The 25,138-nt window shown below is 40.8% G+C and overlaps 1 protein-coding gene across 1 annotated transcript; it reads left to right on the top strand.

Moving 5' to 3' along the window:
- The first annotated feature begins 2,336 nt into the window (after positions 1–2,336).
- LOC130453910 (uncharacterized) lies at positions 2,337–11,266 on the top strand. The gene is made up of 4 exons (XM_056795861.1): positions 2,337–2,602; positions 3,317–3,416; positions 5,116–5,213; positions 8,453–11,266. The coding sequence occupies exons 1-4, from the start codon at positions 2,366–2,368 to the stop codon at positions 8,660–8,662; spliced, it is 645 nt and encodes a 214-aa protein (XP_056651839.1). The 5' UTR covers positions 2,337–2,365; the 3' UTR covers positions 8,663–11,266.
- Positions 11,267–25,138: the final 13,872 nt, after the last annotated feature.

Below are 25,138 nucleotides of genomic sequence, written 5' to 3'. Positions count from 1 at the left end.
TCTGAGGCCAAATTTGAACCTAGGATCTCCCATCTCTAGGCCTGACTCTCAATCCACTGAGCCACCCAGTTGCCCCCTAAATGTAATTAATTTTAAATTAATCTCACGAATTTAATCTTAGAAATTTATTTAATTTTAAATGAATCTCACAAATTTTATCTTAGAAATTAACAGGAAGGGGACTTTTTTATAGGCTTTGATTGACTGTTGACTGGTACTCCTTGGGGAGGATGACTCATCCTCTATTCCGCTGTTTCCTTTTAGAACTTTTACTCACTAACCAAATATGTGACTACCACACAATATTGGATAGTAACAAGCAGCATTATCAGAAAAGCAGCATTTCTGCTAGAAAAGGAAAATCAAATAAATATCTCGAGTTATTCTCAGAAAAAGATTCTCTCAAGCAGTGCTTTATCAGCCTGTGGCTAAATCTAGCACAGAGGCAAACCACTTCCTTCAAGCTAGGTGGAAGGGGAAAAATAATAAATAATAACCAACAGTTGGAGAATTAAGGCTTCCAATAGGGATGACAGCACCTGACCTAGATTCACCAGACCTGATTTCAAATGTTTGCTAGATCACTTGCTTTCTCCGAGATTTGGGGCAGGTTATTTTTCCTTCTCTGGGTCTCAGTTTTCTCCTCCTCTGGACAAGGAGAGGACTGAGTTGCATTAGATGGCCCCCGAGGTCTCTTCCAGCTCTAAATCTCTATGAGCTTACATGCTGACTGCAACTTTGACCTTCATTGGCCCTCTCTTGCCTCAGTTTCCTCATCTGTATAATGAGAGGGGTGGACTAGATGGCTCTGAGGTCCCTCCCAGCTCCAGGATCGAACACAGAAAACTCTGGTATGTTAGTATAAGCCGACTATGATTTTGGGAGAAGGGTGGGTGCCCCATTTCAGTTAATTTCATGAATGAGCCATGCTTGTCTGAATTCAACAGCAGCCTCAAATGGGTTTATCATTCAAGCTAGGGTGCTTTCAAACTTAGGATAAGAGAGAGGGAATTTTTTCAACTCTTTGAAAGGAGAGTAATAAAGTTCCTTTTTAAAAGAAAGAAAGAAAGAAAGAAAGAAAGAAAGAAAGAAAGAAAGAAAGAAAGAAAGAAAGAAAGAAAGAAAGAAAGAAAGAAAGAAAGAAAAGAAAGAAAGAAAGAAAGAAAGAAAGAAAGAAAGAAAGAAAGAAAGAAAGAAAGAAAGGAAGGGAAGGAAGGAAGGAAGGAAGGAAGGAAGGAAGGAAGGAAGGAAGGAAGGAAGGAAGGAAGGAAGGAAGGAAGGGAGGAAAGAAGGAAGGAAGGAAGGAAGGAGGAAGGAAGGAGAGAGAGAGAGAAAGAAGAAGAAAGAAAGAAAGAAAGAAAGAAAGAAAGAAAGAAAGAAAGAAAGAAAGAAAGAAAGAAAGAAAGAAAGAAAGAAAGAAAGAAAGAAAGAAAGAAAGAAAGAAAGAAAGAAAGAAAGGAAGAAGAAAGGAAGAAAAGAAAGGAAGAAAGAAAGAAAGGAAGGAAGGAAGGGAGAAAGAAAGAAGGAAGGAAAGAAGGAGAAAGAAGAAAGAAAGAAACAAACAAACAAACAAACAAAGAGGAAGAAAGGAAAAGAAAAAAGAAGGAAGGAAGAAGGAAGGAAGAAGAGGAAGAGGAGAAGAAAGAAAGAAAGAAAGGAAAGAAAGAAAGAAAGAAAGAAAGAAAGAAGAGAGAAAGAAAGAAAGAAGAAAGAAGGAGAAGAAAGAAAGAAGGAAGAGAAAGAAGGAAGAAAGAAGAAGAAAGAAAGAAAGAAAGAAAGAAAGAAGAAAGAAAGAAGAAAGAAGAAGAAAGAAAGATAAGAAAGAAAGAAGAAAGAAAGAAGGAAAGAAGGAGAAAGAAAAAGAAAGAAAGAAAGAAAGAAAGAAAGAAAGAAAGAAAGAAAGAAAGAAGAGGAAAGAAAGGAGAGAAGAAAGAAAGAAGGAAAGAAAGAAAGAAAGAAGGAAAGAAAGAAAGAAAGAAAGAAAGAAGGAAAGAAGGAAAGAAGGCAAGAAAGAAAGAAGAAAGAAAAGAAAAGAAAGAAAGAAGAAGAAAGAAAAGAAAGAAAGAAAGAAAGAAAGAAAGAAAGAAGAAAAGAAAGGAAAGAAGAAAGAAAGAAAGAAGAAGGAGAAGAAAGAAGAAAGAAGAAAGAAAGAAAGAAAGAAAAGAAAGAAAGAAAGAAAGAAAGAAAGAAAGAAAGCAGAAGAAGAAAGAAAGAAAGAAAGAAAGAAAGAAAGAAAGAAAGAAAGAAAAGAAAGAAAGAAAGAAAGGAAAGAAAGACAAGAAAGAAAGAAAGAAAGAAGAAAGAAAGAAAGAAAGAAGAAGAAAGAAAGAAAAAGAGGGGAAAAAGGAGATTCTTAGGAGCTTTAATGAACCCAGAGCACTTAAGAGCTAGAAACTCTCCTTCTTTAGCCTGCTTCCATGCTGAAAAGGATTGGCCTGATCACCCTCAGCTGAATGACTTCTCCAGATTCTGGTTGCTTGCTTACAGTAACATTACCGATAATTGCTTCTTCAATGCTTTTTATCATGAATCACTTACAATCTCCTGGACTAGAGTGGGGAGGACTTCCTGTCCACCATTTCCCATTGAATTCTTTGTGAAAGTATGTTTTTGTTTGTTTCTTTTTTTATCAGATTTTCTTTTTTCAGTGAACCAAAACTGATTTTTTGTCTTCTTTCTCCCTTTCACCCTCCAATGGTGGTGGGAGCCCTTATAACAAGTATATATAGTCAAGGGGAAAGAAGCCACAAATGTATTAAGAACCTTTTAGGTGTCAGGCACTGTGCCCAGCTCTGGGAATTTCAAAGGAAGGTAAAAGTAAGTCCTTGATCTCAAGGAGCGCTGCACTCACCTAAAAGGGAAGACCACCGGCAAACAGGGAAGTACGCTGAAGAGAGATGCTGGGTAAATTGGAGATAATCCACAGAGGGAAGGCATTAAGGGGGACTAAGAAAGGCTAGGGTTTTAGCCGGGATGTGAAGGAAGCCAGAGAAGTTAGGAGGAGATGGAGATGAGGAGGGAAAGCAGTCGAGGCATGGCGGACAGACAGAGAACGAGTCTAGAGCAGGAGGTGTCTAGGAAATTGAAAGACACTGAAGGGAGGTAACCTAAAACAATGGGAAATAATTCTGGATCAGAGTCCAGAGAGGCCTGGATACCAGGGCTGGGGGAGATTAGACAATCACTTAGCATCTCACAATTAAAAGTGCCTGAAGTAAGAATCTCACCTACATCTCCCTCTCAACAGCAGAAGCCATGCTCTTCTTCACCATTGCCATGATTCCATCAAAAGCACCATCTGCTTTTTTTCTGACAGACTCAAGTACCACTGGACTCTGAAGCTGTGCCCTTGCTAGAGATCCACCTCCAGACTGTTCCGACTTCCCAGCCCAAGGATCCGAGGGACATAGTACAAAGTAGGTGGGCCTAACTCAAACCAGAATCTCACATTTCTTCCTCTTAGATTCCTTTTCTACTTTGTGGAGAGAGGGACAGTGGGAGAAAGAATATATTTTTGTGCTCCTGTGGAAGAAGAGTATTTTCAGAAGGGTAAAATCTGCTCCAAGTTACCATGTTCCTTTGAATTAATAATCCATTTCAAAACCATTGGGAAAAGCTCCTTCCTTCCTTCCCTCTCTCCTCCTTTCTTTCTTCCCTCCTTCTACCTTTTCATCTTTCCTTACTCCTTCCCTCCCTCCTTGCCTCCTTGTCCTTTCTTCCTCTCTCCCTCTCTCCTTTTCTTCCTTCCCTTCCCTTCCTTCCCTCCTCCTTCCTTCCTTCCCTCCTCCCCTCCTTCCTTCCCTTCTTTTCTTTCTTCCTTCCCCCTTCCTTCTTCCCCTCCTTCTTCCTTCCCTCCTCCCCTCCTTCCTTCCCTTCTTTTCTTTCTTCCTTCACCCTTCCTTCTTCCCCTCCTTCCTTCCCTCCCTCCTTCCTTCCTTCCCTCCTCCCCTCCTTCCTTCCTTCTTTTTCTTTCTTCCTTCACCCCTTCCTTTCCCCCCTTCCTTCTTCCCCTCCTTCCTTTCTTTCCCTTTCTTCCTTCCTTCCTCCTCCCCCTCCTTCCTTCCCTTCTTTTCTTTCTTCCTTCACCCCTTCCTTCCCCCTTCCTTCTTCCCCTCCTTCCTTCTTTCCTCTTCCTTCCTTCCCTCCTCCCCTCCTTCCTTCCCTTCTTTTTCTTTCTTCCTTCACCCCTCCTTCCCCCCTTTCTTCTTCTCCCCTCCTTCCTTCTTTCCCTTCTTCCTTCTTCCCTCCTCCCCTCCTTCCTTCCCTTCTTTTCTTTCTTCCTTCCCCTTCCTTCTTCCCTCCTTCCTTCTTCCCCTCCTTCCTTCTTTCCCTCTTTCCTTCCTTCCCTCCTCCCCTCCTTCCTTCTCTTCTTTTCTTCCTTCCTTCTTTCTTTCGCTTCTTCCCTCCTCCTTCTTTCCTTCCTTCCTTCTTTCCTTCCTTCTTCCCCTCCTTCCTTCCCTTCTTTTCTTCTTTCCTTCTTCCCTTACCTTCTTCCTCCTCCTCCTTCCTTACTCCCTCCCACTCCTTGCCTCCCTCCCTTTCCTTCTTCTTCCTCCCTCCCTCCCTTTTCTTCCTTCCCTTTCCTTCCTTCCCTTCTCCCCCTCCTTCCTTCTCCCTCCTCCTTCTTTTCTTCTTTCCTTTCTTTCCTTCTTTCCCTTTTTTCTTCTTTTCTTCCTTCCTTCCTTCCCTCCTTCCTTCCTTCTTTCCTTCCTTCCCTCCTCCCCTCCTTTTCTTCATTCCTTCTTCCCTTCTTCCCTCCTTACCTCTTTCATTTCTTCCTTCTTTCCTTCCTTCCTTCCTCCCTCCCTTCCTTCCTCCCTCCCTCCCTTCCTTCCTTCCTTCCTTCCTTCCTTCCTTCCTTCCTTCCTTCCTTCCTTCCTTCCTTCCTTCCTTCCTTCCTTCCTTCCTTCCTTCCTTCCTTCCTTCCTAACTCCCTTCCAAAAATAAAGGATATTTAAGCTTCTATGCCAATCAACAGCAGAACCAGGCTCTTAAGTAGTCCCTGCACTTCCAGCCTGGGTGAGTTAGGGAGATCCAGTTTCTTTTTTAAATCCCACAAATCACTATCCAAATAGAAGGTCAATGATGCTTGCTGTTCTATTAAACATTTTGCAGACAGCTGTTTTCTCGGAATATTGCTGAAGAACTGGACCCGACATTTAAGTCAAGCAGGACAGACCCAGCTGTTGATGCACCTGCTGTCAGTTCTCCAGGTATTTTTCTTCCTGCAACACTCTGTTAATAATCTGCAGCCTAGAATTCAGCACACCCCTTGGCTCTGTCCTGAGGTCCTGCTGGCACACTCCAGGTTGCTGGGTCCAACCTCTTTCTCAGAACATAAATCCTTTCCATAGCATCTTCACCTAATATCAATGTGGGCTCTTCTGAAAACCTCCCATTCCCCACCAGGTAACCTGCTCCATTTTTGTACAACTCCAAGTGAGAAACATTTCAAGACTGTCACAAGCTGCCTCCAAACATTCCTTTTCAGCCTTTTTATACATTATTTCCCTTCATGTACTCTGCATTCTGAACAGATCAGCCCATTTTCTATTCCCTGAGCTGGACATTATCATTTTCTCCTTTAAAAAGCAAACAGAGAAGGCACCTGGGTTGCTCAGTGGATAGACAGCCAGGCCAAGAGATAGGAAGTCCTGGATTCAAATTTGACCTCAGATACTTCCTAGCTGTGTGACCCTGGGCAAGTCATTTCACTCCCATTGCCTAGCCCTTACTAGCCTTGGAAGCAATACACAATATTGATTCTAAGACAAAAGGTAAGGATTTAAAATAAGTTAAAAAAAAAAAGGCAGATACACTATGTAAGGAAGATTTTTAAAAAAATGAGTGTCTGTGACAATTAAAAAAAAACAATAGGAGGAAATTCTTCCCATCTCCCTGCCTTTACCAGGCTATGCCCCTTGACCCTATGCCTAGAATGCTTGCCTTCCTCCCCTCAGCTTTTAAGAATCTCTAGTTTTCCTCAAGGCTTAGTCCACATGCCATCTCCTACCAAAAACCTTTTATAATTCTCTAGTTCTTAGTACTTTTCCCCCTCCTTAACTCAGCATAAATCTAAAAATTTTACATTTGGGTCACTGCAGTAGGATGGCAGTTCCATAAAGGCAAGAACCACGTCTCATTTTATCTTTGCATCTTCATCATCTCCCAAAGTGAACTTGTCCTACCGTCACTCAATCAAATTGTCAAATTGGATTTTTTTTTCTAATTTGGCACTGAAGTTCTATCACCATTTTTGTGATTTCCTCCCACTTTTAAAAAATCCTGTACCTACTCTTTATCCTTCATGTCATCATTTAATTGTTCTCTCAGCAAAGATCCTGGAGTGGCTTGCTATTCCCTTTCCAGCTCATTTTATAGATGAGGAAACTGAGGCAAACAGAGGGACGTGACTTGCCCAGAGTTACAGAGCGAAGATTTGGGGGTGGTTGCCATTTTCTTCTCCAATTCATTTTACAGATGAGGAAACTGAGGCAAACAGGGTAAAGTGATTTGCTTAGGGTCGCATGATTAGTAAATGTCTCTGAGACTAGATTTGAATTAAAGTTTTCCTTCATCTGATGTTCTTTCCATTGTGCCACTTTAGTTACTGTGGATTTTAAAATTAATATATAATAACTTAAGTATTAGATTTTTAGTTTTATTAAGAATAACTAAAGTAAAAGAACTACCTAAATCCAGACCAGTTACAAGAGAAGAGAGAGAAGAGGAAGGAGCTACAGAACTTATAAAACAATAACGTGACCATGCAAACGTGGAGGTATAGGAAAAATTAAAGGGAATTTGGGGGGGACAGCTGGGTAGCCCAGTGGATGGAGAGCCATGCCCAGAGATGAGAGGTCCTGGGTTCAAATCTGGCCTCAGACACTTCCTATCAGTGTGACTCTGGGCAAGTCACTTGACCCCCATTGCCTAGTCCTTACCACTCTTCTGCCTTGGAACCAATACACAGTATTGATTCTAAAATGGAAGGTAAGGGTTTAATTAAATAATAATAATAAGTAAAGGGAATTTTTGGGAGATACTAAAGGACTTCTGGGGGATGAAGTCCAAAGGTTCAAAATCTCCGTTTATACCCAGCCCATCTCCTCTTTCATGAGGATTAGACTATTAGTCTTTCTTATGTGGTGTCTCTGGATCATCTAAGAGGAAGGCATCTTCAAAGCAGGTCTCTCGGCAGCTCCCTGGTGGATGGCTCCATTGTAGGCGATGGACAGTCACCAGACCCCTCTTGTGCTGGAAATATTTCTCTAGAGGGGTCAGAAATCTCTATCCCAAGCCCTCAGCCTTAGCCTTTTTAGTTTTCCCTTATTTACTTTATGCCACAGTTATCGATGCATCTTGGTCCTCCTTTTAAATGGACAGTTCCTTGAAATTCAAAATGGTGCCATTTTTACCTTGATATTCCTAGCACATGGCTGGCTTAAGGCATAAATAATATCTTAATTCTACTTTTTCATATAGACAACAATTTTGAATGATTCTTTTCTGGCATGTTGGGATCCATGATCTTTCTCTCCCTCCCTTCCACTCCTCTCCCCTCCCTGGGACAGTAAGTATTATGATATAGGCTGTACATGTGTTATTGTGCAGTCCCCACTTCCATGTTCATCATATTCTGAAAGAAGATACACGTTGCTTAAACTAGAGAAGAACTCATGGAGGAAAATAAAGTGGACAATGGCTGCATTCATACCGTCAGCCTTTTTCATCATGAGTCCTTTGGCTGCATGATAATTTTTAAAAATTCTTTCCTTCTCTCTTAGTATCAATAGTTAGGAGGGTAGTTGGGTGGCTCAGTGGATAGAGATCCAGGCCTATAGATGGGAGGTCCTTGGTTCAAATTTGACCTCAGACACTTCCCAGCTATGTGACCCTGGGCAAGTCATTTGACCCCCATTGCCTAGCCCTTACCACTCTTCCTTGGAACCAATACACACTATTGATTCTAAGATGGAAGGTGAGGGTTTATATATATATATATATATGAATCAATAGTGTGTATTGGTTCCAAGGCAGAAGAGAGGTAAGAGCTAGGCAACTGCAGTTAAGTGACTTGCTCAGGGTCACACAGCTAAGAAGTATACAAATCCAGATTTGAACCCAGGATCTCTGGGTTTTCGGTCTGGCTCTCCATCCCCCTGAGCTCTTTGAGTTTTGTTCTGTTCTGTTTTTGTTTTTTTTGGTTGTTTTTTTTTTGCCTTTTTTTTTGGTTTGTTTCTTTGTATCTCTGGTTCTTAGCACAGTGCCTGGCACATAGTAGGCAGTTTATAAAAGTTTGTTGATTTCCTGACTTCAAGGCTACCTAATTCCATCCTGCACAAACAAAAGGCAATTTTAAAAAAATTCAGTATCGCGCCGAACTTCTCGTATAGACCCATCACCATAGGCTGATTCTTTCCCATTGATTCTTCCCCTCCTGTCCTTTCAGCGCTTGCCCATTCAGTCCCTGTGGAAGGGCTCTTTGAGTACAACGATGAAAGCTCGGAAGCCACCTTTATTTCACCAACCAAGCGTCAGTCGGGACGCCAGAAAACCAAAGACAAGAAAGAAGCCTGCAAGCAACAATGAGATCGTGCTTCCCCTCCCCCTCCCCCCTCCCCCTCCCTCTCTCTACCCCCCTTCCCCCAGAGAAGAATGACGTCAAACTTCTCGTCCAATCAAACCGCAGTCGGCAAAAACTATTTTGCCGCATCCTTCAGTAAAGTCATGCCTCACGGCCATATGGGGACCAGTGAATACCCAAGTTATTTTGTGTGTGCTTTGTGTGTTTGGAAAATGTTTTTGACGAATAAAGAGGCCGCTAGGTGGCACTATCATACATAGAGAGCACTGGATCTGAGTTCAAATCCAGCCTCAGGCACTGACTAGCTGTGTGACATTGGGCAAGTCACTTCACCTCTGCCTGCCTCAGTTTCTTCATCTGTTAAATGGGGATCATAACAGCACTGAGCTTGGGTGATTGTTGTGAGGATCAGATGAGATCCATAAAACTCTCTATATGAATGCTATCCATTATTCTTCTTAAAGATGTCGTTTTTTTTTTTAATCTGTGACACGTTTGCTTTGCTTTAAAAATGTCAAAGCTAAAGCAGCTCCAGAGCTTGGCTTTAAGGGACTAGGGGCAGTGGAGGGGGGAGGGGTTCCTAAAGCGGAGAGGACTTGGTGCCTGGTTTCTCACACAAGACATGGCACTTTTCTCTCCCTTGTCTGCCCTGAGATCCAAAGTGAATGAGAAGCTCTGGGCTCCACAGATCCATTTCAAAGCCTATTGGGAGTCCGTGAGCAGTCAGTGAAAAGATGGTGACTCAGTATAAGGGAGTCTTGGGAGGGGTGGGCGGTCTTGCACTCTCTTAAAGGGAGTTTTCTATCCAACATCCTTCCAAACAAAGAGCATTTATTAGACACCAGCTGTGTGGAAGGACTGCCAAGGCGAAATTAAGAAATCAGTTTCCCCATCCATTGGCACCAATGATTATATTCTGTGCTATTCTTTCCTCTAGTCACCTCTGTGACTGGGTCAGACCTGTGGATTTTCTAGAAAGATAAACCAAGGGGCAGTAAGTAGAGCATCACACCAGAATTCAGAAGATCCTGGGTTCAGATCTGACCTCAGACACTAGCTGTGTGACCCTAGGTAAGTCACTTAACCCCCACCCCCACCCCCCACTGACTAATCTTTACCATCCTTCTGCTTTGGAGCCAATTTTTTTTGCATTTTTATTTCTTTTTTATTTATTTCATCTTAAATTTTATTTTCAAACCAATACTTAGTATTGACTCTAAGACAGAACGTAAGGGTTTAAAGAATGAAAAAGACAAATCAATTTGGAATTGGTTCTGGCACCATTTCTCTATGTCCGAATCGCTTGTGCTTCATGCAAATGTTCCCATGATGCATTTCAAGGAAACTCACCACTGGTTCTCTTCCTTTTTTTAAGGCAATATATCGGGTAGAAATATAGTTCCTGCTCTTCAAGAGCTGATGGTTTTTAAAAAATCCTTACCTTCTGTCTTAGAATTGAGACCCAGTATCATTCCCAAGCAAAAGGTCAGTAAGGGTAGGCTAGGGGGTTAGTGACTTGTCTAGGGTCACACAGCTAGGAAGTATCTGAGGTAAGATTTGAACCTAGGACTTCCCATCTGTAGGACTGGCTCTCCATCCACTGAGCCACCTAGCTGTCCCCCATGAGTTTACTTTCTATGTTGGGAATTTACTCTGTACACATATAAGCAGATGCATGATAAATCAAGGAAGAAGGCAGAGGATTAGGAAGATCAGGAAAAGTTCCTGAGAAGAAAGGAAGTAAACCCTGGAGTGGGGAGGAGAGGAATGCCTTCTAGGGACATCAGGAACAAGCCAGAGGCTTGACCAGTACCTCAGTGCTTTATGAAAATTCTGATTTTCTTTGGATTCTAACAACAAACACCATGTGGCATATCCCCTTTAAGAGGAGAACCTTCTCAGACACCTCCCAGCTGTGTGACCCTGGGCATGTCACTTAGCCCCAATTTCCTGACTTGGAATTGATATGCAATATAGATTCTAAGGAAGAAGGTAAGAGTTTTTAATTTAAAAAATAATTTAAGAAGAAGAGGAATGGTTGAAAGAGACTGCGATGAGGCTATGGCTCAGTGGACTGAGAGCCAGACCTGGAGATGGGAGGTCCTAGGTTCAAATCTGGCCTTATTCGTTTCCTAGCTGGGAGACCCTGGGCAAATCACTTATCCCTCATTGCTTAACCCTTAATGCTTTTCTGATTTGGAACCTGAACTTGGTATTGATACTAAGATAGAAAGTAACAGTAAAAAAAAAAAAAGAGGAGATTCATCATGCAAATGCACAGGATTATTCTTATTATTTTAATGACAAGAGCCTGCCAGGAGCTACCACCTAAAAATGAAAGAGTTTAAGAAGGGCTAAAGGGATTTAGAGGCTGAAACAGACCCAGAGACAAAGAAAAGACCCCAAATTTTTAAATAAAATTTGCATGGAATAATGTGCTCTCAAGATGGCCCTAGATGATTGATTGCCTTTGACATAGGGAACATGTACTGTGTGAAAAGACTTTATTTGGGACACAGCAACCCATTCTTTCAAGTAGATTGTGTCCATCCTCCTCTGGATGGTCCAACAGCCTGCGGTGCCTTTAGAAAAGGTGCTGGTGATGTGTGAGTGATCCTTCTTCAATGTTTTGCCATGGTCTTGTTGTTCTTCCTTCTTAAAATAAATGTATTGAGAAAAGATGGTGTTTGCTCTTGAACTTCTTTGGCAAATATAAAATTGGCAAATTTTCACCCTATGAGGTTTTTTTTTTTTAAATACCCTTTTACATTTATACCACAGCTCTTTCCTGTTAGGGGCAGCTAGGTGATATAGTAGATACAGTACTGGGTCTGGAGCCAAAAAGACTTCTCTTCCTGGTTTCAAATCCAGCCTCAGACACTTCCTAGCTGTGTGACCCTGGGCAAGCCACTTACTCCTCTTTTCCTCAGTTTCCCCATTTGAAAAACAAGCTGGAGAAGGAAATGGCAAGTCACTCCAGTATCTATGACAAGAAGAACCCAAATAGGGTCATGAAGAGTCAGACACAATTGTTTGCCTCAGTTTCCCCATTTGAAAAATGAGCTGGAGAAGGAAATGGCAAGTTGCTCCAGTATCTCTGCCAAGAAGACCCCAGATAGGGTTACAAAGAGAAACACAACCCCAAACAACTAAACAACAACTCATTTTTGACTCTACCTTAACCGCTACGTAACCCTCCCTCCTAACAAAGGAAAGCAATCTTTAAAAGAAGCCACGGGGACCCTGTTGGACCAGTATATGGTGCATCCCACATGGGCAGCCCCCTCTTATCCCTAGAGAGGAGGTTGGTTTCCTTAGCGTCTTCCATAGCAATGTGAACTTTTCAGAATTTCCTTTAGGAGTCTCAGATTTAGATCTCGATTTCATTTGCCCTTTTCACTGAGACAAAGATCCGTCTACTAAATTAGATCTGGGTGAGGCTACTTTATTTTTGAACTAGAGGAGGTTTCTGTTCCTTAATTTCACTTTACAGACTATTTCGGTTGCCATTACAATGGGCTGATTAGTAACTTTTTGTTTTTTCATGAAGAAAATGATGGTCATTGTAGTTTTGTTGAAGTGATCCAGAAACAACATGTCATTAAGAATACATTCAAAAGTGGGTAAAGAAGGGGAAGTTAGGTAGCTTAGTGGGTTGAAAGCCAGGCTTGGAGACAGGAGGTCCTGGGTTCAAATATGACCTCAGATACTTCCTAGCTGTGTGACCCTGGGCAAATCACTTAACCCCATTGCCTAGTCCTTACCACTCTTCTTCCTTGGAACCAATACACAGTATTGATTCTAAAATGGAAGGTAAGGGTTTAAAAAATGCATTTAAAAACACCCTGAAGGGGGCAGCTGGGTAGCTCAGTGGATTGAGAGTAGAGATGGGAGGTCCTGGGTTCAAATCTGGCCTCAGAGACTTCCTAGATGGGTGACCCTGGGCAAGTCACTTCACCCTAGCCCTTACCCCTCTTCTGCCTTGGAGCCAATACAGAGTATTGATTCCAAGATGGAAGGTCAGGGTTTAAAAAATAAATGTTATTTAGTACTTGTGTGACCCTGGGCAAGTCCCTTTCATGCCCTGGAGTTCAACTTCCTCATCCAGCCAATGTGGGGATTAATCCAAAATATCTTAAAAGTTCCCTCTAGGTCTTTCTATACAACTCAAAACTACACATCTAAAACCACTTTTTTTTCTGAATTCTGCTTTGTACAAGGCACTGGAGATAGAAAACCAAAGACTGAGCAGTCCTTGTCTTAAAAGGGTTTACATTCCATTTTTTAAAATCCTTACCTTCCAAAACATCAGTAAGGGAAAGTGACTTGTCCAGGGTCACACAGTTAGGACTTATCTGAGATCAGATTTGAATCTAGGACCTTCAGGCTCAGCTCGTAATTCACTGAATCACCTAGCTGCCTCTATTGATTGTTATTATTATTTTAATTTGGAAATTTTCATTTAATTAATTTAGAATATTTTTCCATGGCTACAGAATTGGATTCTTTCCCTCCCCTCCCCCAAGGCCCCTCCCATAGCTGAAGCACAATTCCTCTGGGTTTTTCATGTGTCATTGATCAAGAACTATTTCCATATTATTGATATTTACACCAGGGTGATTGTTTAGAGTCTACATCCCCAATCATATCCCCATAGAACCAAGTGATTAAGCAGTTGTTTTTCTTCGTGTTTCCGCTCCCACAGTTCTTTCTCTGGATGTGAATAACATCTTTCTCATAAGACCCTTAGAATTGTCTTATTATTATTGTTTTTCAAACCCTCACCTTCCATCTTAGAATCAATACTGTGTATTGATTTCAAAGCAGAAGAACAGTAAGGGCTAGGCGATGGAGGTTAAGTGACTTGCCCAGGGTCACATAACCAGTAAGTATTTGAGGCTGGATTTGAATTCCAGTCTTCTTGACTCCAGACCAGGTGCTCTATTCATTGTGCTATGTAGATGCCCCACCATGCCTGGTATATAGTGCTTGATTAATGCTTATTACTTATCTACAATAGGTTAAGGGCACAGCCAGAGGAGAATTTGGTGACTGGCAATCACATTGCCTGCTCACTCGCCACCAACAAACACGTGGTTGACCAAGTAGAGTGATGCTTCTGGTGGCTCCTGACAGATCCTGAGATGCTCTCCCCTTAGTTTCTGAACTGACTTTTGCTCCTTGGTGCCTACATGGCTATGAGGCCAAAGGTGGCCTGGGCACAAGCTAGTAAGGCACAAACCATGCCAACTATATTCCTTGTTCTGAAGGTCCTTGGCTTGAACACTTAGACCTTGAACCTTTCATTGGGGCTTATTTTCCCATTAAGCTGCTGGGGAAAATTCCTATAAAACCCTAATGTAGGGTAGGGCTGGGCGTGGGGGTGGGGGTGGTAGAAGGAAATGGGGCAATATCAACGGATGCTGGGGGCAAAAACATTTCTGACTGTCTTCCTTCAAGCCCATAGTTGGCTCTGATTTGGTGTAGAGGTTTCAGTGGGGAAAAAAGGCTGGGTTGAGGCTGGGAGGACCTGCAACCTCATTGTATAGAATATATTCTGTAGTGCAGTTGGCCTCTCATCCCTATAAAGCAGACGAGAAATTTAACTCTAATAGAACGGTTTTTGAGAACTGTTGGCCTTTGAAAGCCAAGCTTGTAGTGCAGGAATTGGGCTGTGAGTTGGGGGTGGGATGGGGATTTTGGGTGGGGAAACCCCCAAAATCCTAGGGAACTTTGCCAGTATTTGAAATTTTTAAAGAGACCCACAAAAAAATACACAAGAAATTTCCTCAGGAAGGGAGATTATATATAGAGGGAAAGGGAAAGGGAGAGGGAGAAAGAGAGAAAGAGAGAAAGGGGAAAAGGGAGAAAGAGAGAAAGAGAGAAAGGGGAAAAGGGAGAAAGGGAGAAAGAGAGAAAGAGAGAAAGAGAGAGAGAGAAAGAAAGAAAGAAAGAAAGAAAGAAAGAAAGAAAGAAAGAAAGAAAGAAAGAAAGAAAGAAAGAAAGAAAGAAAGAAAGAAAGAAAGAAAGAAAGAAAGAAAGAAAGAAAGAAAGAGAAGAGAAAGAAAGAAAAAGAAGAGAGAGAGAGAGAGAAAGAGAGAAAGAGAGAAAGAAAGAGAGAAAGAGAGAGAGAAAGAGAGAAAGAGAGAGAAAGAAAGAAAGAAAGAAAGAAAGAAAGAAAGAAAGAAAGAAAGAAAGAAAGAAAGAAAGAAAGAAAGAAAGAAAGAAAGAAAGAAAGAAAGAAAGAAAGAAAGAAAGAAAGAAAGAAAGAGAAAGAAAGAAAAAGAAAGAGAGAGAGAGAGAAAGAAAGAGAGAAAGAGAGAAAGAAAGAGAGAAAGAGAGAGAGAAAGAGAGAAAGAGAGAGAAAGAAAGAAAGAAAGAAAGAAAGAAAGAAAGAGAGAGAGAGAGAAAGAGAGAGCAAGAGAGGGAGAGAGGGAAGGAGGGAGGAAGGAAGGAAGGAAGGAAGGAAGGAAGGAAGGAAGGAAGGAAGGAAGGAAGGAAGGAAGGAAGGAAGGAAGGAAGGAAGAAAGAAAAAGAAAGAGAGAGAACAAATTCTTAAGCAATAAATGATAATAACAATAATAACTAGCATTTATTTGGCATTTTAAAGTGTAAAGCATTCTACAATTGAAATAATTTGAAATGAGAAATTGGATATAGGCTCAACACAAGCTCCAGTAAGGAATGGGTCAAGGTAGGGTTTTCACCAATTTTGTTCTTGGCAGTAGATTTAACCATAACCATTTTACATTGGATTTCAGCGGTTGCAAGTCATTCAGCTAGTTTTTTTCCTAGTGTCTCACTCCTAGTAGGGCAAGAACAGCAAAAACAACAGCAGCAGGGGCCCTTATACACCATGTGGGGATCTTGCACACCCACTTGTTCAAGTTCTTATACCCTTTCTCGCTGCCCTCTGCTTGTGCCTTTTTTGCTCTCTGTGAATTTGCTCGCCTCTCTCTTCTCATGAGACCTCAGTTCTCTTACCTGAAGGAAACTATTTTTCCACATACCCCAGCCCTTGGTCCAGAATGCATTAGAGGCCTCTTATCCAATCCCACAGGCATCGATCTCAGCTGTATTCTGATTCCTTGGCTTTGTACATCTTTTCCAATGAGAAATATCAGGGTTTACGTTCTCAGAGAAAGGCATTTTTGTAGTCACAAAAATCCTAAATCGCAGACATAAACTCCTAAGACCTATGGGCAGGATTACACAAGTCAGACATTATGGAACATCTTGTGGTAATTATACGTAGTTTTGTTGTCACCAATGAGACCCACACAAAGGAAACCACGGCTCTTTTGAAGTTCTGACATATTTCTATCACACCAGTATTCTCTCCTTTCCCTCATTGTGACATTGTCTGTTCTCAAAGAATACAGACCAAAAGACCTGGGTTTGAATCCTGGCTTTAATAATTACTAGTGATCTGATGATCTTTGAACCTGAGTTTCACCATCCATAAAATGGGGACAGTAATACTTGAATTACCTGTTTTATAGGATTGGGAGAAAAATGCTTTCAGAAGCAGCATAATATGGTCAATACAGTGCTAGAATGGAAGAAGAAATTCTGCCTCAGTTACCAACTGTGTGACCTTGGCAAGTTGCTTCATAGGCCTCAGTTCCCCATCTATAAATTGGGGATAATAATATGTCCTAGGGTTGTAGTGAGGTTCTAATGAGATAATATACATAAAGTGTTCTCTAAATGTTAAAAAACATTATGAAACACAAGTTATCATCATTATTATAAACCTCAAAAACACCCTGCAAATCTGAGGAGCTGTTAACACAATAGGACAAGGTTCAAATTCCTCAGTGTGGCTTTCAAGGTCCCTTACAATTGAATGTCAAACTTCCTTCCTTCCTTCCTTCCTTCCTTCCTTCCTTCCTTCCTTCCTTCCTTCCTTCCTTCCTTCCTTCCTCCCTCCCTCACTTCCCCCTCCCTTCCTCCTTCCCTCCTTCACTCCCTCCCTCCCTCCCTCCCTCCCTCCCTCCCTCCCTCCCTCCCTTCCTTCCTTCCTTCCTTCCTTCCTTCCTTCCTTCCTCCCTCCCTCCCTCCCTCCCTCCCTCCCTCCCTCCCTTCCTTCCTTCCTTCCTTCCTTCCTTCCTTCCTTCCTTCCTTCCTTCCTTCCTTCCTTCCTTCCTTCCTTCCTTCCTTCCTTCCTTCCTTCCTTCCTTCCTTCCTCTCTCTTTCTCAAATCCAATGTAAAATGGTTATGGTTAAATCTACTGCCAAGAACAAAATTGGTGAAAACCCTACCTTGACCCATTCCTTACTGGAGCTTGTGTTGAGCCTGTATCCAATTTCTCATTTCAAATGATTTCAAGTGTAAAATGCTTTACACATTTTAAAATGCCAAACAAATGCTAGTTATTATTATTATTATTATTTCTTTAAGAACTTGTTCCCTTTCTGTATTTACTTGCTTCTGTATTTATTTGTTCTCAAACAAAACTGGTTTCTCCATTCATTGTGTGTGTGTGTCCTAAGAGGTTTGGGGGATTAAAAAAAAAGAAGAAAGAAAGAAAAGCAGCTGATGATGAGCCTATTATTATTTGAGGGCACACAGAGGGAAAAGAAGATTCTCTAATTACTGGTCTCTTTCCCACTTGGAGGCTCAAGGAGACCAAAAGAGATTTTAGTGATACATAAAATGTAGGGGAGAAATCAAGTGAATATATATCATGTGGAAAAGATGAACCAGCAGCTTTCTGGTGGGAAAAGATAGTAAGAAAAAATGGGATAAAGGGGCAACTGGCTGAGTGGATTAAGAGTCAGGTCTACAGACGGGAAGTTCTAGATTCAAATTTGGCCTCAGATACTTCCCAGCTGTGTGACCCTGGGCAAGTCACTTGACCCCCATTGCCTAGCCCTTACCACTCTTCTGCCTTGGAACCAATACATAGTATCTAGTCTAAGAGAAAAGGTAAGGATTTTTTAAAAGAACATCTGGGGGCAGCTGGATGGCTCAGTGGATTGAGAGCCAGATCTAGAGACAGGAGGTCCTGGCTTCAAATTTGGCCTCAGACACTTCCTAGCTGAGTTACCCTGGGCAAGCCACTTAACCCCCATTGCCTAGCCCTTACCACTCTTCTGCTTATAGGGGATAAGGAAAACTCCTTCAGATAGCTGTTACAATGGAAAGTGTATTTTCCATAAATATTATGCATACTATAATATATTACAAAATTTTAAAGTAAAATAAATTTAATAATAAAATAAAATATATATTATATATTATAAAAATTAAGTAAAATAAACTTAAAAGAATTTATTAGATTAAAAACATTTTTAAAATTTAATTTTAATTTTAATTAAAAATTAAAAACTATTAAATCACAAACTACCTTGTGACCTTGGGCAAGTCACTTACCCCTCTGAGCCTCTGTTTCCTCCTCTATGAAAGGAGGGGGTTGGATTAGATGATCCCTGAGGTCCCTTCCAACTCTACTTGTATGATCCTATGGCCTTTCCCCTACCCTCCCTATGCAATTTATTTATTTAAAACCCTTACCTTCTATCTTAGGATCAATTCTGTATATTGGTTCCAGAGCAGAAGGGTGACAAGAGCTAGACAGTGGTGGTTAAGTGACTTGCCCAAGGTCACACAGCTAGGAAATGTTGTAAGAAAATACTCTGAGGACAGATATTATATACCAAGGGTGAAAGGGGGAGATGCATGGAAGGGCACCTCAATATTTGGGGTACCTGAGGTTATAGAGATCCTTCTCCCCTAAAAACTCTTACTCCCTTCAGGGTCCCCTCACCCTTACAAAGATATCTGACCTCATTATTTAATTATAGATGAATTTAATAACAAGTTCAAACTGGGAAGGTATCAGAGTAGAGGGAATAGGGATTGCCCTATACTTTGCCACAGACTGGGTTTGAGTTTCTCTCAGCTTTTGAGTTGAGGCCAGGCCTTGAAGGCTTGTGTTGGGTTTCTTTTGTTCCTGTCTATGCTCTATCTGTGCTAGTAGCTTTCTTGAGTTTTTAGCAGAAGACAGCAAGAGGAAGAAAAGGTTCTGATCTTCAGAGCTGGTTGGGCCTGTCTCTTCTGGCTAACACCCTAAAGACTGGCCTTACATTTCTAACTGCTCCCCTTAAAACTTTTTGTTCAATGACAGGATCCATAGGAATCCAGGTAGAGCACACAGTTGGGAAATATCCAGGAATAGAGGTACTTCTATTCAGAGAAAGAGAGAGAGCACTCCTTCCAGTCTGAGGGCCAAAAAAGAGAATCCTCAAGAGCAATTGTCACTCTCCAAGTCACCTTCCCCCCCCCCCAACTGTCATTACTATCCCTCAATTTTTACTCTAACATTCCAACTGCTGTCTGCTCCACCTTGGCAGAAAGGCCAAAACTTGATTCAGTTTTCCTTTCCACAGTATCTGAGGTCAGATTTGAACCCAGGTCCTCCTGACTGTAGGCCTGGCTCTCAATCCATTGAACCATCTAGCTGCCTGTTCCAATTAATTTTAATTTAAATTTCACCACTTTTTCACTGGCTTTGCCACTTATTACCAATATAACCTTGAGAAAAAATCCATTTAAAAATGCATATATTCTATCTTAAAATCAATATTATATAATGATTTTAAGGCAGAAAAGCAGCAAAGCCTAAGCAAGGAGGTTAAGTGACTTGCCCAAAGTCACACAGTTAGGAAGTATCTGAGGTCATATTTGAACCCAGGACTTCCTATTTCCAAGTCTATCCACTGAGCCAAATCACTGCCCTTCAAAATCCATTTTTTTAAACTTTATATATTTTTGTTATATTTGGTATTCTGAATTGTCTCCCTCCCTCCCAATGCCATGTTAGAGAAAGCCAAAATTTTTTAAATAAAAAATAAAATATTTATTGAAATATATAAGGATAAAAGGATTTCTAACTCTAAGGAGTTCTAACTCTACCCAAATAAAAACTCCCTGGTTCAGCAAGGAACTGCTTCTACTGTTTTCACAAGTTTTCACTAATTCTTCCTGATCTGACTAACCCAAATTTTTACTATTCTAAATAAAACTAATACTATTACCCTCATAATTCTTAACTTCACCTCCAAGTTATAAAAATAACAAAGGCTAGCTGGTTAAGTCTCAACAAGAATCAAGTTAGGATGATGAACTTTAGCAGACTCAGAGTCCCAAAACAAAGACCAGAACTTTTTTTGGTCTTATCAGATATAAACCAATTTATAAAGACAGCTTTAGATAATCATTAGTGTTTCCCAAGTTGGAAAAGGAAAACGCTTAACTCGAGAAGGCCAACATTGATGTAGATACATATGTCCATTCCTTCTTAATACTTCAGTTTCCTCTTCTGGAAAATTAGGATCAGGGTTGGGCTATATCACAGAAGTCAAACATTCAGCCTGTGGGTCACATGTATTCCATTACATTCAAGTGTAACCCAAATTAGATTAAAATGTAATTGGGAAATTTTGATAAAAAATAAATAAAAAGATAATAAAACATAGATCATAATAATATGTGGTTTCTCAAGTCAATATACAGCAAACAGGGATCATTGGATCTGATTTAGAGGTGCCCATCTCTACTTGAGTTTGACACCACTGGACCAGATGCTTTCCAAGCTCCTTCCATCTCTAAATCTATGTTCCCATGACTCCTTCTTCCTCCTCCACGAAGTCCATTACAACTTTTGGGTGGGAGTCTTTTCCCTAACATCATCTAAATTTGCCACATTGCAAAGTTTATCAATCAGGCTGAAAATGGACATAACTAAAACAATTTTAAATGAACAAAAGAAAAAAAAAGAAACAGACACAAATAATTTTAAATTATTACATTTAACTTATATTTTTAAAATTACCCAAGTTCATAATTTCTAAACAATCATCTTTCCTCTTTGAATAGTGAAATTTGTTTTTGCTGATCAAATGCATAATAAAAAATAGAAAAAAATTAAAATACCTAAAATAAAGTAATTCAGGGAAGGAGGTCACAAGATCTTAGTTGAGGAGTAAGAAAGGTTTTATGTAAAAGGTGGTATCTAAACTGAATCTTCTGGTGAAGACATTGTGCTGCCAGTTGTGCATTATGCTACATACATTGTACTATACAATACATTGTTTGGCATAGTGTTCTCTCTGCTGGATATATCCAAAGTTCTTGAGGTTATTAAGTTCTGCTGGATTTCATCTCTTTAAAGACATTTGTTGGATTCTCTACTCCCTCTACATGTGTCCTAGAACCTAGCCAAGCTATTGGCATATGCCAACACACTGTCTCCAGGCTAAGATAGTCTATTTTATTAAAACTGCACTTTGAATGGTGATCAAAGTACATAGTCCCAGACAATCATCTGACTTATGGTTAGAAAATTCCTTGTAACTACCATTTAATCCTGTCAATCTGTGTCACCAAAACCCATTTCAAAGACCTTGTCCAGAACTCATGAGAGCTGTGTAGAGATTGGGACAAATAAGTTCAACACATTCCCCAGGTCCTCTGATGGCATATGAATTAAAAAATCCAGAACCAAAGGTTGGACACAGTACTTGGGTCACATTCCTTCCTTTATGAGATATTCCAGCAATAAAATCAATTTTGATTTTCATTTAAATCCTTTGCCTTGGAGAGAAATGCTATTTCTATCTATACACACATGCACACATTTTAATAAGATATCTTATTTGGTAGATTTCTTTTATTGCTATGGTGAAGTTATTGTGTATTTGTTTAAAATCTTTGTGGTCTTCTTCAATTTTTTTTAAACATCATGTTCGGTAGAAAGGAATATGGCCCCTTCTAACCAGAAAGAAATGTACATCTGGATCAAGTTTGTGAGTTAGAGCAGTATGTAGAAAGCATACCCATAACAGGAAGGAATTGGTTTCTTCTTTTGGCTCCCCTGTTCCCCACCCCTACAGAAAAAGAAAGGCTAGAGAGAGAGGAAGTCAGGTGACTGGTGAAGAGAATCCTTGTATTAGAAAAAAGGCAGTCAGGTAGGTTTGTGCCATTATGACTATATATAGTTTTTCTCTCTTTTTTCCTTCTGCCTCTAAAAGGGAGAATAAGAAACTAACGAGCATAGGGAACAGAGGATGGAAAGGTTATCCATTTATATTTATCTATTCATATAGGAAACAAGCAGTCTAGATAGAACAGTCGATACAGTTCTGGACATTGGCCATGGACGCTGACTAGAAGAATGATCCTGGGTGATTTACCTAACCCCTATGGGTCTCAGTTTCTTCATCTATTAAATAGAAATCATGATAGCACCTGCCTCCCAGGATTGTTGTGAGGATCAAATGAAATAATGCATAAAGAGTTCCTTGCAAACCTATATAATAAATACTGCTGCTGCTACTGATGATGATAGAAGAAAGAAAGAACCTTGATCTTGGGATCAAGACCTGGATCTGAATCTTGGCTTTTCCATTTAGTAGTGACAATTTCTATAAGTCTCAGATTCCTGATCTGGAAAGTATAATCAATAGTCTTACCAATCTCACAGAGTTAGTGTGAGGAAAGTACATTGCAAGCTATAAATTGGCATAAAAATGTTGATCTACTGATGATTCAGTTCAATTACCATTTATAAGTTAGTTACTGGAAACACAGCAATAGTCTGGTAGTTGGCAAAATGTACCAGATTTGGAGAAAGTGGATGGATTCCACCAGTGGCTATGTGTCATCTAGGATAAGTCACATGACCTCAATGGCTCTTGGTTTCTTTGACTATAGAATGGGCCAGTTGGGTCAGATGACCTCTAAAGCCCCATCTAGATCTGAATCTATGGTCCAGTGGTCCTGTTAAACTACCTGGCCTATGATTCAAAGAAAAAATGAAAGTTCTTGTTCTCAGAGAGTTTACATTCCATTCTTTCAGATGAGCTTATATTTTACTTAAGGGAAGAAAAGTTCCAAGTAACCAGAAAATTGAAGACATGCTGCCTGAGAGAAGGGGGGGGATAGGCATGGGAGGGTAGGACTTTTAATGCAAATCTAATATAAAGTCCCAGAACTGTCTTAGGAAACTGGGGATAAAATCTCAATATGAGTAGAATAAAGATATTAGAAAACCTTTCATTCTACTGAGGAATGGGGTTAGGGAGAAGATATAATATTTAAAAGATAAGTTAAGGGTGATCAGGAAAGACTTCTTTGTTAGAGGGGGCACCTGAAATAAGTCTTGAGGGAAGGTTAAGGATTCTAAAAAGAGGAAATGGTCAGGGAGTGAGTGTATTCCAAACGTGGGCACAGCCTATGCAAAGACCTAGAGGTGGGATGCTAAATTTAGGGAACAAGGATTATTAGACTAGTTTTGCTAGATTGTGAGACAGAGAGAAAACTGAGAACAATGGAGAAAAGTAGGTTTGGAGGCAGACTGTGAAGCATTTGAAATGAGAAGGTAAGAGTTTGATTAAGCAGTGAGTCACTGGGATTAGTGAGCAAAGTACCAAATCATATGGAGAGATTTTTTTCACTAATAACTTATTCTTGAGGATGACTTCACTCCCTAGTGTTTATACTTAGCTATTTTCAGGAGCGTCATGACTTTATAAAGAGACGCGGCTGAAAGTGTGCCACTTACTTATCTTCTTCTTGGCTAACCACACTGGAACCCTCTTTAGTCTATAACCATAGTACCACTACCCACTCAATGGCAGTGACTACTAATTACAGACAGAGTTATAGGAAATAGTCTTTCCGTTCTTAGCTTGCAAATCTCACTAGACTTAGGAAGAGTAAATGCTCTAACTGTTCATGGCCCAAAAAACAAAGCCAAGCAACTGGAGCTGGGAGTCAGCCTAGCAGAGGCAATGTGGCATAATGGGTTGGGAGTCCAGAAGATCTGGGTTCAGATCTTTATTCTGACCGCTACCAGATGGTTCTGGGAAGGCTATTTAACTTCTCAGTGACCTGAACAGCTATTAAAAAATACAAGCTAATCCGCTAACCTAATTTCCTCACTAGGAATTCCCAATACTAACACAATCATAGGATCCATGCCATCCATCACTGATGCCTGTACCATAGAGAAACCAGAAAACACGTATCAAGAAAGGGATGGGGAAGAAATGGATTAGGAGAAGTGTTTGGAGGCTCACTGATGAATGAATGCCTGAGATCAATAAATAAGATGCAAGATTTAGGAGCAGAAGGTTTTTATAGAGAAGTGAGAGGTAGGGAGGAGGTGGAATAAATGGAATGGGTGAAAGCCATCAGGCTAAGGCTAGGAAGAGAATATGGAAAGTGGAAAGGGTGGAATATCTGAATATTGCTCTGGTTAGAAGGGAATAAGAGATGATCACATGGGTCAATGGGGATATGATTGGGGATGTAGACTCTAAACCAGGGGTCCCCAAACTATGGTCCTTGGGCCACATGCAGCTCCCAGAGGCCATTTATCCAGCCCCCACCGCACTTCCGGAAGGGGCACCTCTTTCATTGGTGGGCAGTGAGAGGAGCATTGTGTGTGGCAGTGCCACAAAGCATGGCAGAGCTCACGTCCAGTACTACTTCCAGTGGCATAATCCTTTGTGTGGTGCCTTGTTCTGAGAGTAACTGAAGGAGAACGAGGCACCACGCAAAGGATTATGGGGCTGCACAATGGAAGACGTCAGCATGGTGAGTGGCGACCTGGGGGAGGGGATTCCACACTGTGTCTACTGCTGCCAGGTATAGTGGTGGCGTTGATGGGCCTGGGCAACGTGTGACAGGCCCATCCCAGCCAGCGCTGCAGCCTCCGCTATCCCAGACAGCGGTATACAGATTTGTTCATATTTTTTTTATACTCCGGCCCTCCAACAGTCTGAGGGACAGAGAACTGGTTCCCTGTGTAAAAAGTTTGGGGACCCCTGCCCTAAACCATCACCCTGGTACAAATATCAATAATAGGGAAATAGGTCTTGATCAATGACACATGTAAAACCCAGTGGAATTGCGCATTGACTATGGGAGAAGGGTGGGAGGAGGGGAGGGAAAGAACATGATTCATGTAACCATGGAAAAAATTTCTTAATCAATAAAATTAAATTTAAATTAAAAAATTAAAATAAAAAAGGGAATAACAGAGAGGAAAAGGACCATAGGCTGGGTAGAGATTGACAACTTTGCAGATTATTCCTGGAGCCCTTGGTTGTTTCCTGAACAATATTTTAGGTTACACAGTAGATAGAGTGCCAGGCCTGAGGTAAGGAGGAACTGGTTCAAATATGACCTCAGACACTTCCTAGCTGTGTGACCTTGGGCAAGTCACTTAATCTCAATTGCCTAGTCCTTGCTGCTCTTTGCCTTAGAGTAGATACTAAGACAGAAGGTAAAGGTTTAAACAACATATATATATATATATATATATATATATATATATATATATATATATATATATATATATATATGTGTGTGTGTGTGTATATATATATATATATATAATAGTATATAATATATCATTATGTATCAGTGATGGTGAACCTTTTAGAGACCAAGTGCCCAAACTGCAACTCTCATGCCACATGTGAGCCCCCACCCCCCACCTTACCCTAGACAGGAGAGGGAGGAAATTCTCCCATTGA

Source organism: Monodelphis domestica, chromosome 4, assembly GCF_027887165.1.
Source record: "Monodelphis domestica isolate mMonDom1 chromosome 4, mMonDom1.pri, whole genome shotgun sequence".
NCBI classification, from domain to species: domain Eukaryota; kingdom Metazoa; phylum Chordata; class Mammalia; order Didelphimorphia; family Didelphidae; genus Monodelphis; species Monodelphis domestica.
The sequence above is the reverse complement of the archived record's forward strand: the minus strand, read 5'-3'. Positions and strand labels throughout refer to the sequence as shown.